Here is a 15505-nt window from a genome sequence, read left to right on the forward strand (position 1 = left end):
CCTGCTGCACCTCCTTCTCTTGTATCAATGCATCTGGAATGCGAACCCCCCTCTGTGGGAGCCCTCGACGGGGCTGCTCCAAATGAAGCACAATCGGCGAGTGGTCTAGTCCCTGCAAGAATGCCTGTGGAACTACCTCTATGCATTGCCCAATCTCCAACGTAGAACCTATCAAGCCTCTCAAGCAATCCATCATGCCGGTGCTGGCCAAAGGAGAAACTAAGACTGCCAGGGTCCTGGAGAACTCAGCCTCCCTCTAGGGTTCCTTGCCGCAGACCGAAAAGATAAACTGCTCCCAAGTACTCTTCTTCGCCGCGGGCATCTCAGAGAAAGAAGCACCCCCTTGCTTGTCTTCTTCGAACTCAAGATTGTTGAAGTCCCCTCCAATCCACGAGTCTACATCTGGGAGACAATCGGTCAAGCGCCTCCAGAAGGCCGGACGCTGCTGTCTACAAGCTGGGGCATACACGTTCAGGATTGCGATCCTGGAATCTCCCATCCATAATCCCATCCAGACTGCTCTACCTGTAATGAGCCCCCCTTGGTCATACACCTCTGATGCAACTGCTTGCGAGACTGAAATGCAAACCCCTCCACTCCTTCCCACTGCGGGAGATCAGATCTCCGGGCCTCTCCCAGGAAGGAGGTGGCGTCTACGTCTGATGTCTGAGGCAGAACACATATGCTCCTGTACCAAAAGGAAATCCACTGCCCTACCAACCACTGTTCTTTGTAACTCTTGGCGAAGTAATAAGTACTGGGGTTGCTGATGTTCCCGATCGTGGAGTCCGTGCACGTTCCAACTCACCATGGTCCAACTCATGGGGAGGCAGGGGGTGGTTTGAAGGGGAAGTAGTTCAAATCCACTAGGCGGCGAACTAGTGGCGTAACTGGCTTGATGCCTACCTTGATGGCCCATTGCATCAAGAAGGAGGCCTCGACTCCAAGCCTATCCGCGCACTGCTATAGCGTCTACTATGATTTCTACTTAAGCTGAACCTCAGGACCTAGGCGAAGCACACAAATAGTTGCTCCCAAGTCCTGTCTATCTACAGAAAAACCCAACTGAAAAGTGGCGGTCTTCCCATGGGAGACCCACAGTTACCTCCCTTGCAGACCTAGCCACTCCTCCATCCTGCCCCATCATCAAATAAAGTGGGGGTCCACTGCTCCTCCCCACTAGCTAAGAAGTGAAATCCCCAGAAGGGGCGAGTGTGAGAGCTGTACACTCCTATGGAACCCCCTTTTCGGGGCTGTAAAATCAGGACTGACACCTCCAGAGCAAGTGGGTATCTGTCCGAAATCTCTAGGTAGTTCCACGGCCCTAGCCTCCAAAACTCTCTGGGCAAAGGATGACCAGGGCAAGGCAGGGCTTAGGACCTGAAAGCTGAGAAAAGGGCTCCGATGACCCTCACTGTGAGGAGTCAGAGCCAAGGCTGGGCCGCGTCGAAGAGTGGTCAGGCACCCCCTTGCCCGTAGGTCGAGACGAGGAAGGGGGGACCCCGTCGTTTGCCACTACTGAAGTTGCTGTCTATGGCGAAGATGCTAGACCTGTGCCAAAACAATTCCCTATGGAAGGAAGAATAGATCTGTACTCCTTCGGAAGCCCTGGGAAGCGCAAAGTCACTGGGAATTATGGCACGTGATGAGTCGAATCCATGTCCTCGACTGTGAAGCCATGGTACCAAGGAAGGAGGTAGATGACATGAGGGCCTAGTAGGATAGGGCTCTGCTCGAGAAGGGAGGCCGTGGTGTCGGGGGAGTTCAGCTGCATGAGGAAGACTCCTCCCCCATAGATCGTGACCTCTTGGATGTGGTCAGCCCCTAGGGCTAAGCTCGCCTTGATAGGGTGAGCCGAACAATGCGACCGACCAAGGCCCTGTCCTGCAAAGCCTCTACTTCACACTTGACCTGCTGCTTGTCTTCCAGAGAGAGCATAATCTTAACAACAGTGGGGGTCGAAGGTGCTACCATGTGAGCCCTTCTTGCCAGATCAAGGGTCGTTGTCAAGGTCAGTTCTTCCGAGAAACAAACACGAAGAGCTGCGCTACCTCCGATTCGGTTTGTTTTAATTAAAGGCTTTGAAGTTAATCCTTTGGCTTTGCTGGTTAATCCATGTTGGCCTTTTTTGGTGTACTCCCTTGACGTCTGATCTTAAGTGTTACATTCTTACAAATATTTTTTGTCATTTTATTCATGACTTATCTCATTCATCTGGCCTATGTTGTGTCTGCTGGAACCCTGATCTTGATGACATTTTTTGGTCAAACACCTGCTAGTAACTGTTCTTAGCTCTGTTTGAAGTAGGCAGTGAAGTAACTCAAAGGAAGACATGATGAGATCAACGATGAAGGAGAAAGTGTAGTTTATTCATGAGAGGAAGTACCAATATATAGGCCAGTGATACATTGTGAGAGCATCACAGATCCACAAATCACTCCCCTGATCTCTCCATGAATCTCTCAATCATCCACTAGAACCTTCCACACTCACACCTACTGACTGACACATCATCAATCACACCTACTATAGGCACACTCACCACATAGGTGGTCACACACATGGACACACAAGCACACACAAACATAGGTATACCTTCATCAATTTGTTCTAACACCCCCCCACAAATTGATGACCTTGACCCCTAGCAGTAGTCTATGGGAAACTTCATGGCTTGCCCACCTTTGGTGGCAACACACGTGATCCCAACCTAGACTCACTCTAAGTTGCATTGGCAGTAGACTCATTTGGACATCCTAGCTTCAACATGATCTCACTCCATTTTGGTCCTTGGTTTACAATCTCTCTTGGAGGTTTCTTGACAAAATGACTAGCAACCCTTGCAAAAGCCAATACAATCTTTTCAGGGGGACATCCCAAGGCAAAGAACCCTTATTGACCACACACGCAAAAATTCTAAATTGAAGATGTGGGGAAATACCCCCCTTTGATGGCATGTCTTGTCCTTTTGGAAAAATAGTGATCTTTAAAAAAACCCTTGATTGTCTGGATATTATTTTATCAAATTTGCAGGATAAGCTTCTCAGCTGCTGTCACCTCATTGAGATTCAATTCCCTTCTTTTCCTTATAATAATTGACTCGTTCAACATGCATTTGGCACATGTAGTGTCATTATCGCTTGTCATTCATTGTGGTTGCTAGCATTGTTCCTTTACAATGCTACGGTGGTTGGCTACCCTGTTTGGCTTCACTATCAGATTTGGCTGTGTTAATTCTCTTGCCAAGAAGAAAAGAAACATAAAACAGGCTAAGATCTTTTTCACTCGATGAGATTTACATGCTGATATGTGCTTTACTCAATGGATATTCCAGATATGTTTTCTCATTTATCTGTTATTTGTGCATGCATGTGGGTGTTTTACGTGACTTCTTTTACAGCACTTCACATGCTGGCCGGTAATCTTCATCAAATGCAGTGCACTGACATCTTTAGCTTCAAAGATCTCTCTTTCCATGTTTTATACAACAAGAGTTCAATTTTCCCTGGTTTGTACACCATGAGACTAACCTCTTACTATGGTAGTGGCATGTTTTGCAAAGGTAACCACAACTGGGACTTCATACAGTGTACATCCAGTCACATCCCGGTGATGCTGAGCTTACTTCAGCATCTGGTGATACCGTCTCTCTTCAAGATGTTTTTATGTTCCAACAATTGAAAAGAATCTCATATCTATTTGAGCCATTGCTACATCTGCATATAGAGTTATCTTTGATGGTTACTGTTGTGCCGTTAATGATTTCAAAAATGGCAACACCATTGTCATCACTGGAACATTGACTAGAGGTCTTTACAGACTTGATGAAAGACAATCACAAAAGCACTTGCAGTAAAGCACTCTGTTATTGCAGGTACTCATTTGTGGCATGAGCATTTTAGGCATCTAAACTATAGCATTATGGTCAGATTGCATTCACAGAATATGGTAGGATATTGGGACTAGTGCATGGGGCTACATGCTTGGCTTACAAGGACAGAATGAGATTGTATAGTTTAACTAGTAATCTTTGAAACCAGCGATTATTTAAAATTACCCTGATCAGTTAGATGCACACTAGATAGTACACATTGAGCCTCAACCATTAGTTTTAGCATGGGTTGAGTACGAGGAGTCTAACTTACGTTATGGCCCTAGCAAGCCTATTTGCATTACTGATTGTGTGCATGTCATGAGGCAAAAAATTTCAAACGAAGATTTAAAAAATTATTGAATTTTATTTCCGATTTGTTAGGTTAGGATAATTATGTGAATTAACGTATATTTACTTCAATTTCTAAAGATTTTGAGCTGTTTCTTATAGCTTTTTAGCTTTTTTCTGATTTTCGTTGTTGAGATTAGGTTTGTATGCCTGTTATGTACTCATTCTTGCATGGTTTCGTGTGTGTATTGAGGCTTGCTCTTGCAAAACCGGCCAGCTACCTTCATCATCTACCACAGTGTGTGATCTCCTTGTGCATCCGGTTGCTTTCCCCCCTATTGTGATTTGATCTGTAGCATGCAAGTGCACATCTGGCACCTGTTTCCCATTTGCAAGCTTGATCCAAGCACTTGCTGCATGCTGGAGAGGGCCTCCTCTTGCTTAACGTTTTCTCTCATGTACATGCTCCAGGCGATCTCTGCTCTATTCTAGCCTACCACACGTGGAATCCTCAGTTTCTACGTGTTCGTAGCACAAAATCTGCTAGTGCTGACTGTGGAGGAGGGGGTTTATGCAGTGCTTGGAGCTTTATCTTCTCACCGGACTTGACCATTGTCCTGCTGGCTCTAGGCAAATTGCGATTTGCAAAGCAGCAGGATTTGACAATTCCGCTTTGCCCTGTGGTTGGGTTTTGCTATTTTGGCACTTCTACTCCAAGATTTTACAGATTGAGACCATTTGGGAACGGGTTGGTTTCTGCCTGAGTTTTGTTGTGGCTTGAGGTTTCTACAGTAATTTACAGCTGGATCTTGTTTTAGCATTGAGATACTGACAATATTGATGTGGGTAGTGACTGTTGAGTATCTTTGTGGGAGATTGGATGTAGAATCCTGAGAACTGTTTTTCTGTTTTCTTATTTCCCATGGTCAGCACCTGTTGGTTTTGCTGATTTGTATGGCGGCTTATTTCAAGCATTAATAGAAGTTCCTTTTCTTGGGGGAAAAAAAAGGAATCCTGAGAATCATGGTTGTAAGACACGTTAAGACAAAACACATGAGACACGCTTCATCCACAAGTGTCTAAAGTGTCTTAACAATAAGACACGTAAGACGCGCCATTGTAATAATAAATATTTATAATATATGTATAAGAATACAAGTGTACAACTTGCTAGCATAGCTAGCTGCTAGATTCTAGAAGTACAATAAGCCACACTTAAACAATGCAAGAAGTAACAATGCACTTGTACAATGTACTCAAGACTCAAAAGGTGGAGTTAATACTCATGGCTCAAAAGAGCTTGCAAGTCACTACTCACAACTTTAAAGGTTGAAATTGAGAATTGAATCTTGATATTCAAAAATCTAGATAACAACTTAACAAGAGCCTAGAGGGCTACACAGATAATATACCAATCATCATAGATCAATAAACATAAATACCATGACAACAGTCTGTCAATCACATGTCACATGAATGAAATCAACTTCTCGATACATATAATGAAAGGAAACTTTCAACTCTCAAGAGTCAAATCTCTTAAAGATTTATCCTAATCCGAATCTGTGAGGTCACTGACATTGCTGGATCCAAAGTTGCCATCAATGATAGCATGGTTAAGTCAAACTCAATGTTTGTTGTTACAGCCCACCCAAAAAAAAAAAAAAAACAAGAGTGTCTAATGGTGTTTTAAGGTAAGACAAGTGTCTTAAGTGTCTTATCATAAGACACGAGTGTTTTAACAACCATGCCTGAGATCTACATTTCATCACAGTGTTTGGCTGAGTTTTGGCATCCTTCGTCGGCTGTCTCTGTTTAAACCCTTTTTGTCTTCTTTAGGATATTTTGGCACATTACCTTGACATATTTTGGCACATTACCTTGACATTCCTCCTATTTGTTAAAGGAGACGACAACATTTGATTATATCTCCTAGGGTTTATTGGTTTTATGCAAAAATCAGGAAATATCATTGTGTTCAAAGCCAAGCATTACTGGAATATAAAAGTATGTCAAGGCTTAGCTCTGCCAATGGGTGATTCTCATTCACACCTCATGCATAATCTTTGTGTGGATGTGATGAAAGTGAATGTTGTTCTTTATTTTCAGCTTATGGCTATCTTAAATTTAAGTGTTAAATTGAATAAATAATTTTAAACTTTCGCTGTAGCACGACTGTGACATGATACCTAAGATTGTCTTTTTCAATGGTTTATTTTATGTCACCTGGGCCTTATATCACCACCTGCGGGGCGATACATACTTCATGATGGGCTATGCAAATAGAGCTAATGCGTAGAATATGGGCATCTGATTTGTTCTTTTGTGTTCTATACACTGCCATGTATTCTTGACAAACGACGGCACCACTCTTTCAATATTTCTTTCAAGTAGCAACATCTCATATGAATTGTTGGACTTGCTAGTACAGAATTTTTCGCATCCTTAAAATGAAACTTTAAATTTTCGTAACCTCAAGAGCCTTAATAAGCCTGGCCAAAACATGGACAGTATTCAGAATACTGAATGCAGATCTTTTTCTCACAAAAGTATTGAGAGTTTGTAAAAAATATTGATATTTAAAAATTATCTTAAGGGGTTATTCCCAAGTCTGATGATCAGAATCATACTCTCAGATTTTTCGGCCACAAATCCCGAAATCGATCAACTGCACCACAAATCATGTCCAGATTGTCATTCTTCCAGTACATGATTTGAAATATAGAAATTTAAGATGTGAAGGATGGTTTTATTATTTACCTGTCCTGTAGACCCTGATGACATTTTGATTTTTCTCCTCCGAAATGGTGTGGGATTGTGCTGTAATTCAACCAATCACCAACTATAAGAAGACCCCACCCAGGGAAAGATGGGAGTAATTTCAACCCCTTAAAATGATATCAAATCTAAAAATTTGAAGTATCTAGGCATTTATGGCAACAAATCTACATCCAAAGTTCCTTCATGACTGAGAAAGCATACCAGGAAGGAGGAGGAAAGTTGATACTAAGCTCAGCCTTTGCCAACATTACACTCTAATGGAATTTAGGTCCTGCCACTGCAGCAAATATCGCATTGCTTTGAAGATAAATCTATCTATTGTTGCAAATATTTGTAGCTCTTGGCTGGCCACATTCCAGCTCCTAAATGTTCAAGCCTTTAAAGTACTGTTTCTCTGCCAACAGTAACTTTAAACTCCAGCAACCCAATTTCCGTATCTGTTTTGTCTCTGAACATCTCCATCAACATCGATTACCGCAGTGATTTTCATGAAGGCACACCCTATCCTCAAACTTTGAAACCATTTGAACGATTCCTTGCTCCTTGATGTTTAATATAGCCTTGGTAGAATTCCAGTCACACCTCATATTTTTGGAGCCAGATTGCATCCCTTCAAAAGATTTCTTACTCCTTGATGTTTGCATAACAGCAACTGCATCACTGTTATTTTCAATCACATGGCAAAGCGTTATGCAAAGTAAACTGATAAGCACATAAGCTGAGGCTGCTTTTCACTTTGTCCACGAAGGCATCTTTGTTATCATTTGGAAACGCTGTGAGGCATAGAAACAGACTTGTCCTCCCACCTTCACTAAACCTCCTCTGTTTGCTCAACACGGAGCTCAAAAACTCTAAGGATAGCACTCTTAATTTCAACAGATAAATGTTTCGTGTAATTAGATCTTCCCAAGAGTCTTGAAATTTTTTCTGCATGCTCTCAGCTCTTGTATGTAATGTACCTCTTCCCACATGTGATTGGCTGCATAAATGTTTGACATTAGAACATAAGCAGCAGTGTTTCGAAGATCGCACTTGACAAGGCTATCAAATGCACGTCTTCCTACCTGCAAATTGCCATATTTTGCACAAGAGCCCAGCAAAGCCATCCATACCACAGAATTTGGCTGAAATGGCATTTTCAAAATTGTATCCTCTGCCTCATTCAAGCATCCTGCACGGCCAAGCATATCAACCATGCAGATATAGTGATCTATTTCTTGTGTAAGATCATAGTCTTCCTTTATGGATTTGAAATACCTATCACCTTCCCAGATTAGGCCTGCATGGCTACATGCAGACAGAAGACATACAAAGGTCACACTGTTTGGTCTAATGCCCTCTTGTTGCATTCGCTCAAAATATTGCTGTGCTACTTTGCAGTGCCCATGCTCACCATAACCTTCAATCATTGCATTCCACGAGACGACATTTCGTGATGGCAACGTGTCAAACAGCCTGCTGGCATCCTTTAAGCTGCCACATTTGGCATACATATCAACCAGGCTGCTGCCAACACACAGATCTGGCTCCAGCCCTTGCTTCAAGATTTCAGCATGGATGACCTTACCCTGAGGCAGAGCTGCTATGCTGGAACATGCTTTGAGAACACACATAAAAGTGATTTCATCTGGCCGTATGTCATCCTCTTGCATCCTCAGAAACAATTCAAGGGCTTCCTCACCACACCCATGCTCAGCATATCCTGACATCATTGCATTCCATGATACCGTAGTACATGCCTGCAATCTGTCAAACAATCTTCGGGCATCCACTAGGCTTCTACATTTTGAATACATGTCAACTAGGGCGCTGCCAACAAAATGGTCTGATTCAAGGCTTCGACTTATGATGTCATGATGGAAAAGCTTGCCCTGATCTAAGGCTCCTAAGGAGGCACATGCTTTCAGGATGCACACAAAGGTGACTTCATCTGGATCTGTGCCCTCCCTAAGCATTTCCTTGAATAGTTGAAGTGCTTCTTCACAGTGCTCATAGTCAGCATACCCCGCAATCATTGCATTCCAGGACACCACATTCCGGGATTGCAATTTGTTGAATACATAGCATGCATCATCTAAGCTGCCACATTTGGCATACATGTCAATTATGGTGCTTCCAATATAAAGATCTGACTGCAGCTCACGCTTGATGATGTCAGCATGTATCAGCTTGCCATTGTCTATAGCTACAATGATGGAACAAGCTTTTAGAATGCACATATATGTGATCTCATCTGGCTCTGTGCCATCCCGTTGCATGACCTCAAACAGTTGAAGGGCTTCCTCACAGCACCCATGCCCTGCATATCCACTGATCAAAGCATTCCATGCCACTACACTGTGTGCTGGTAGCTTGTCAAACAACCTGTGCGCCTCCCCTAGACAGCCATTTTTGGCATACATGTCAACCAGGGTGCTTGCAACAGCTAGATCTGCTTCCAGCCCTCTCTTCAATATATCTGCATGGATCAGCCTGCCCCAACATATGAATGACATGCTGGAACAGGCTCTAAGAATACACAGGAAAGCAACATCAGTTGGCTGTACACCCTCCTGTTGCATTCTTTCAAAGAGTTGGAGGGCTTCTTGGCCACGTCCATGCTCAGAACATCCAGCAATCATTGCAGACCATGACACCACATCACGGACCAGTAACTTGTCAAACACACTGTAGGCATCCTCTAGACTGTCGCAGTTAGCATACATGTCAAGCAACGAGCTTCCAACAAAAGGGTTTGACTCAAGCCCTCTTTTTATGATGTCAGCATGAAGCACCTTGCCCTGATATGAGGCAGCTACACAAGAACATGCTTTGAGGATGGACACAAATAAGACCTGGTCTGGCTCTGTACCCTCTTGTTGCATTTTCTCAAACAATTGAAGAGCTTCCCAGCCCTGCCCATGATGAGCGTATCCTGCGATCATTGAAGACCATGAAACCACATCTCGAACTCTCAGCTTGTCAAACACCCTGCGTGCATCCTGTAGGCTGCTGCACTGGGCATACATTTCAACCAGAGTACTTCCAACATGTAAGTCTGACTCAAGCTCCCGGTTTATGATGTCAGCATGAACCAGTCTCCCCTCATTTAGAGCATAGATGCTGGCACAAGCTTTGACAATGCAAACAAATGTCACCTTGGTTGGCTGTTTTCCTTCCCTTTCCATTCTCTGGAACATTTCGAGGGCTCCATGACCATGCCCATGCTCAGCATATCCTGCAATCATTGCAGTCCATACCACGGCATCCCGACCTGGCACAGTGTCAAAGACCTTGCGTGCATCCTCTAGACTTCCACATTTGGCATACATATCAACGAGGGCGCTCCCAACAAACAGGTCTGTCTCAAGTCCTAGTCTCCTAACAACAGCGTGGATCTGCTTCCCCTGATCTACAGCTTTAATGCAGACACACGCTTTGAGAAGGCAAACTAATGTAACATTGTCTGGTTGTGCACCTTCCTGTTGCATTCTGTGGAAGACGTGAAGGGCTTCCTGACCCTGCCCATGCGAAGCATATCCTGCAATCAATGAATTCCATGACACAATATCTTGTACAGGCAACCTATCAAACACCTTGTGTGCATCCTCCATGCAGCCGCATTTGGCATATACATCAACCAGGCTGCTTCCAATGTATACATCTGATTCAAGCTTCCGCTTCCTGATATCAGCATGGATCAGTTTGGCCTTATCACAGGCTGCTATACTGGCACACGCTTTGAGAATGCGCACAAATGTGACCTTGGTAGGCTCTATACCCTCCTGTTGCATTTTATCAAACAACATAAGAGCTTCCCGACCATGGCCATGCTGAGCATATGCTGCAATCATTGAGTTCCACAACCCTATATTTCGTACAGGCAACTTTTCAAACACCTTGCGTGCTTCCTGTAGGTTTCCACATTTGGCATACATCTCAATCAGGCCGCCTCCAACAAACAGATCTGACTGAAACCCTTGTTTAACTGCGTCAGCATGGATTAACTGGCCCTGATTTAGGATTGGAATATTGGCACATGCTTTGAGGACAGCCACAAAAGTAAATGAGCTTCCTTTCACACCCAAGGTTAGCATTTGCCTGTATAATATGAGGGCCTGCGTACTTTGACCATGCTGGGCATGTGCTAGAATAATTGCAGTCCAGGCGTACACATTGTGTTCATGTAGACTGTGGAAAACATGGTCTGCTTCAACCAGGCTACCACATGAAGCAAATAGGCGGATAAGCTGGCATCCAAGTTTGGTGCTCCATTGGAAGTCATTTTCCATGATTATGGTATGCACTTGCCTGCCAGCCACCAAATCATTCGTCTGGATGCATCCCTGCAAAAGTGAAGTCAACATGTCCATGGAAACATGCACCCCCTGTTTGATGAGACGGTCCACACCCTGAAGTGCCTCGTGAAGATGTCCCTCCTTACATAATCTTTGCAATCCTCCAACAAGGTGAGAGCACCCATCAGTTTGTACCATTCTGTGGCCAAGAGAATTCCATCAATGACAACTTCCATTAGCGACAAGCCTGACACTGTAAGAACATCAAAGAAAGAACCAGCATAAACTTGTGTAACAATAGGAACCCAGATGTTTTTCTGAGAGCCCTGGGTAGCTTCACGCATGCAATCTTTCAACATGTCAAATGTAAAAGCTCCCACTCAGTCATCAATTGAAGAATCAAAACATTAAAAGCTTCGTGACCAAATTCCATATCTAAGACCCAAATTCCATATCTAAGACAATTCATCCCCAAACTCCATATCTAAGACCCATAAACCAAACCATTTATGACAGTTCAAAACAACGTTTTGCCTTCATGACACTAGAATGCATCCAACTCACAAAACAACTCGTGCAGAAAAAACTCTCTCCCCCTCTTAGTACGTCTGCCAGTATCTGTACTTCAAGCATGAGGTTATCTTTTCGGGATTGATGATTATGTAGGTAGTAGTTGTCACTCTTCGCATCTAACTTCACGTTAATGTAGCTTTAATATGTCAATAAATTCTCTACTTAAATCTGCATACTAGTAATATGTGTCAATATGGATGGACACTTTATGTGTGCATGGACATGGCCTGGTTGGAGACCTGAGAAATTTCAGCAAGCATTATCGTCATGACGTTTTTCTGGTCCCTGCAGTCACCTTCACATTTGGCAGGTTAAAATTCGATTCAAGCTGATGTAGAAGGGTCTTTGGGCGATTGTCGATCAGTAGGATTGATGGTTTCATCGAGGAACCTGATTAGATTGTCAAGAGTGCCAGTGGCAATTCAGTCATCTCAGAGTGCAGCCATTGTTTCACCAGGCTCAAGCCTCAAAGAGAGAATGTGTTGGTGGAGAAACGTAGCTTCGAGTCTGTCCCAGGGCTCAGGTGGGATTGATATGATAGGTCTGCAAGAGTCTTCAGCGAGCACTCCAAGCGTGTTTATGTGTGCCTGGAGTATGAACAGAGTGCAACCATGTGCCTCAACGAAGGGAATGTTTAAATTTGGAAAAACAGAAGCGCATCTTTCACTTAGACATAGGTACTGTCGTGCTGTGGTGGTGTGGTTGAAGGCTACCTTGTGAAATTTGGCCTTGGTTACTCTGCCAAGGCAGACATGTCCCTCTTCCCCAACTCGAGGAGGGGTGTTCAATTCAAAAAACTTAGCAAAATAACCTCTTGGAAATCTTATAACCTCACACAATCTCTTCGCTTTCATTAAATTGTAGTTGAGGTTGAAATCGGACTTCCACAACCAAATGCAAATCATCATGAAAATCTTGTTTTCAAACAAAAATTAGACTTCAAATGCATACAAACGGGAAATCTCATATCTCACATAATCCCCTTTGTAATCATTGGCTTGCTTTTGTACTAGATATCGGAGGAGTCAACCTCTTCAACAACCACAATGACTCACATGGCTCAATTGTGGTCCACCTTACCCCACCACATTAAGGGCAAGAGCTATGGACTACAATTGTGTCAAATGAAAGGCTTGCTTTGCTCTTGTCCGGCCCTTGCAAGCTTTCTGTATGCAAAAAATGGGTGGGAACACCAGTCAACAATACTATCGGTACAGATCACACTACCACCGGTATCAATATTTATACTAGTGGTATTTATGTGTGTACCATTAGCAAGATTGAAAAACCTGTTGATATGTGTGCTTATACTATTGTATTCATGAAGCTACCATCGATATGATACCTATTGCAGCCACTAAATTATCCGATTCACCGGTGGATTTTTCAAGTTACCAATGTGGGCACATTATTTTCGTGCATTTTTGGGCCAAATATGACATTCGTGAATAACAAGTTAATGCAAACATGAAAATGTTATCCTTGTCTTCAATGCTCTAGTAGCCCAAAATCACACATTAAGTAAAAGTTTTTCCCTAGCTTTCTGCTCCTTAAATCCACATGTTTATTGAGGTTTTATTTGCCCTCATTCAAAATTAAATTATCAAGCATGGAAATAACATGTGAAGGTCAACCAATCACACTAATGTATAGCTTCTTCATTGCATTCTTGGCTAGATTTCTTCTCTATTTGGGTCTTCAATGTGGCTAGTGCTAAAATACACTATCCATTTGGAAGTTTAACTCATGGTCCTTCCTTTGGAGGTTCTCGATTTGTTCGTGCACACTCAAAGTGTGCTTGAGTTCAACTTGTCTTGCTTGCCCTGTTTGGTTCATCTAAGGTCACTGCTACCCTTCTCAACAATGGTTTACTGCATTTATAGTTGTCTCCTATTCAAAAGAAATTGAAATATTTTCATTTTCTGTACGCTAACAGAATTCTAACTAAAGTCCCTCCCAAGTCCTTTTATAGAAATACTCTACTTTTACATTTTAATTCCCTTTCAGACACTGTTCAATCCTTTGACACTTTTGCTTTGAGTTGGAAATATACACCTCCCCTTAGATCCCTTCTCTACAAGCCTAAACTCACTTTCTTAGCAGAAAACTTCACCTCGTCTTGTCTTTGCACTTCTCTCAAAAGGTTTAAACCCTTTCTCAAATCCTTTGATAACAAACTTCATATTTGTACCTCTGACCCTAGCTTCTTCTGTCATCCCCTTCTTTGCTCCCACATTTGTTATGGCTTCAATCACATTCCTATCACACCCTTAGATCCACATCTCGCTCTTCAAGCACTCATCCAAACCTTTCACGATGTTTGTTTCTCCCTAAATTTGGACCCTAACCCCCTTTTAGAAAGCCTCTCCCTTCTTTTTTGGAAAGATTTCCATGCCTTCTTTCCCCTCCGTAAAACCCAAAAGTCACCTCTTGAAGATAAAACTCTTCTTGACGAAGTTAACTGGCTTCTTGGCCATGTTTTCATCACCGGTCTAGATAAGGCCTTCCAAACCCCCATCATTCTTTGCAAATTTTTAGTACACACCCTAACCCTTGAAAGGTTAAACTCCCCTGAATTCCTACCCTTATCCAAACCCCCTTCTACTACTCTTTCATCCCTTGCTACTACTCTTGATTCCCTCAATCTTCCTTTCTCTTTCAACTCTTTACCCTATCTCATGTGCACCTACAAGGCACAGTAACATAGCTTTCGTTGGCTTATCAATGCCCATAACTGCATCTTCTCCTCATTTACTGATCTCTTAGCCTTAGGGCTCAAAGAGCTAAAAAACATAATCTCCGTAGTGGGAGAAAAACGACATTCCACTTATAAAAACCTTCTCAATGTATCCACAAACATGCTTTGGGGCATTGATTCTAACTTACAATTCCTTGTTAATTTACCCCTTGACATTCACTCCTTATATTCTACTGACATAGCAAACTACTACGAAGCCATTCCCCATTTTGGCCCTTTTAGCCTTAGGGAATCCCTTACTTATTTTTGTGAACTTGCTTCAAAAGTAGGCTACAAAGGCTTCTATCTCAGTTTTGGTAGTTTCCACCTCACAAAAAGGGCTACTATAAAAACTCTCTTTAGCTTTGATACTTTTCTAAGCTACAAGCACCTTCTTCTTGATTCCTGTGTTATCCAAGCTGGCTCTCTCTGCTGATAAAGGCATCCCTATGGGCCTCTCTTGTTCACCTCTTTGGTGCCACTTGTATCTCACTTCTTTTGAGTTCCAAGTTCATAAAGAAGTTAGCACATCTTGGCCTTTTTGACTTTCTCTCTCTCTTTCTCCTTACCTTTAGGTATGTCGACCACATCCTCTTCATCAATAATCCCCTCATCACCAATTTCCTCGACCCCTCCATACCTCTTAAAGAGGATGACCCCCTTACCATCTACCCTCTTCACATCATCTCCCTCAAATGCAGCTTAACCTCCTCCTTTATAAACACCAACCAAAATCTCATTGGACTCTCTTGCACCTTTTTGAACACTCACATCTCCCTCTCCCCCCCTTTTCTTGGAGATTTTTCTTCCACATTTGTTTGGAAGAAAAAACTCAATTTTCCCACCATCTCCCTTATTTGCTACCATAGCAACCGACCTTTTTCATCATCTTACAAAGTCTGCCTAACCTTCATTCTCCCTATCCTTTACTCATGCTCTGATGAATTTGATGCCTTTTTTCATTTAACTTTACTT

At 42.9% G+C, this 15505-nt stretch overlaps 1 protein-coding gene across 1 annotated transcript; it reads right to left on the bottom strand.

Moving 5' to 3' along the window:
* Window positions 1-6720: 6720 nt before the first annotated feature.
* LOC147892318 (pentatricopeptide repeat-containing protein At2g39620-like) lies at window positions 6721-12585 on the bottom strand. Its single transcript, XM_087388628.1, has 5 exons — window positions 12507-12585; window positions 12033-12380; window positions 7145-11419; window positions 6923-6982; window positions 6721-6830 (listed from the first exon to the last, which is right to left on the bottom strand). The coding sequence occupies exon 3, from the start codon at window positions 11416-11418 to the stop codon at window positions 7840-7842; it is 3579 nt and encodes a 1192-aa protein (XP_087244754.1). The 5' UTR covers window position 11419; window positions 12033-12380; window positions 12507-12585; the 3' UTR covers window positions 6721-6830; window positions 6923-6982; window positions 7145-7839.
* Window positions 12586-15505: the final 2920 nt, after the last annotated feature.

Source organism: Dipteris shenzhenensis, chromosome 17, assembly GCF_047967505.1.
Source record: "Dipteris shenzhenensis isolate YYH24624 ecotype China chromosome 17, Dip_SZ_1.0, whole genome shotgun sequence".
Lineage (NCBI taxonomy): Eukaryota > Viridiplantae > Streptophyta > Polypodiopsida > Gleicheniales > Dipteridaceae > Dipteris > Dipteris shenzhenensis.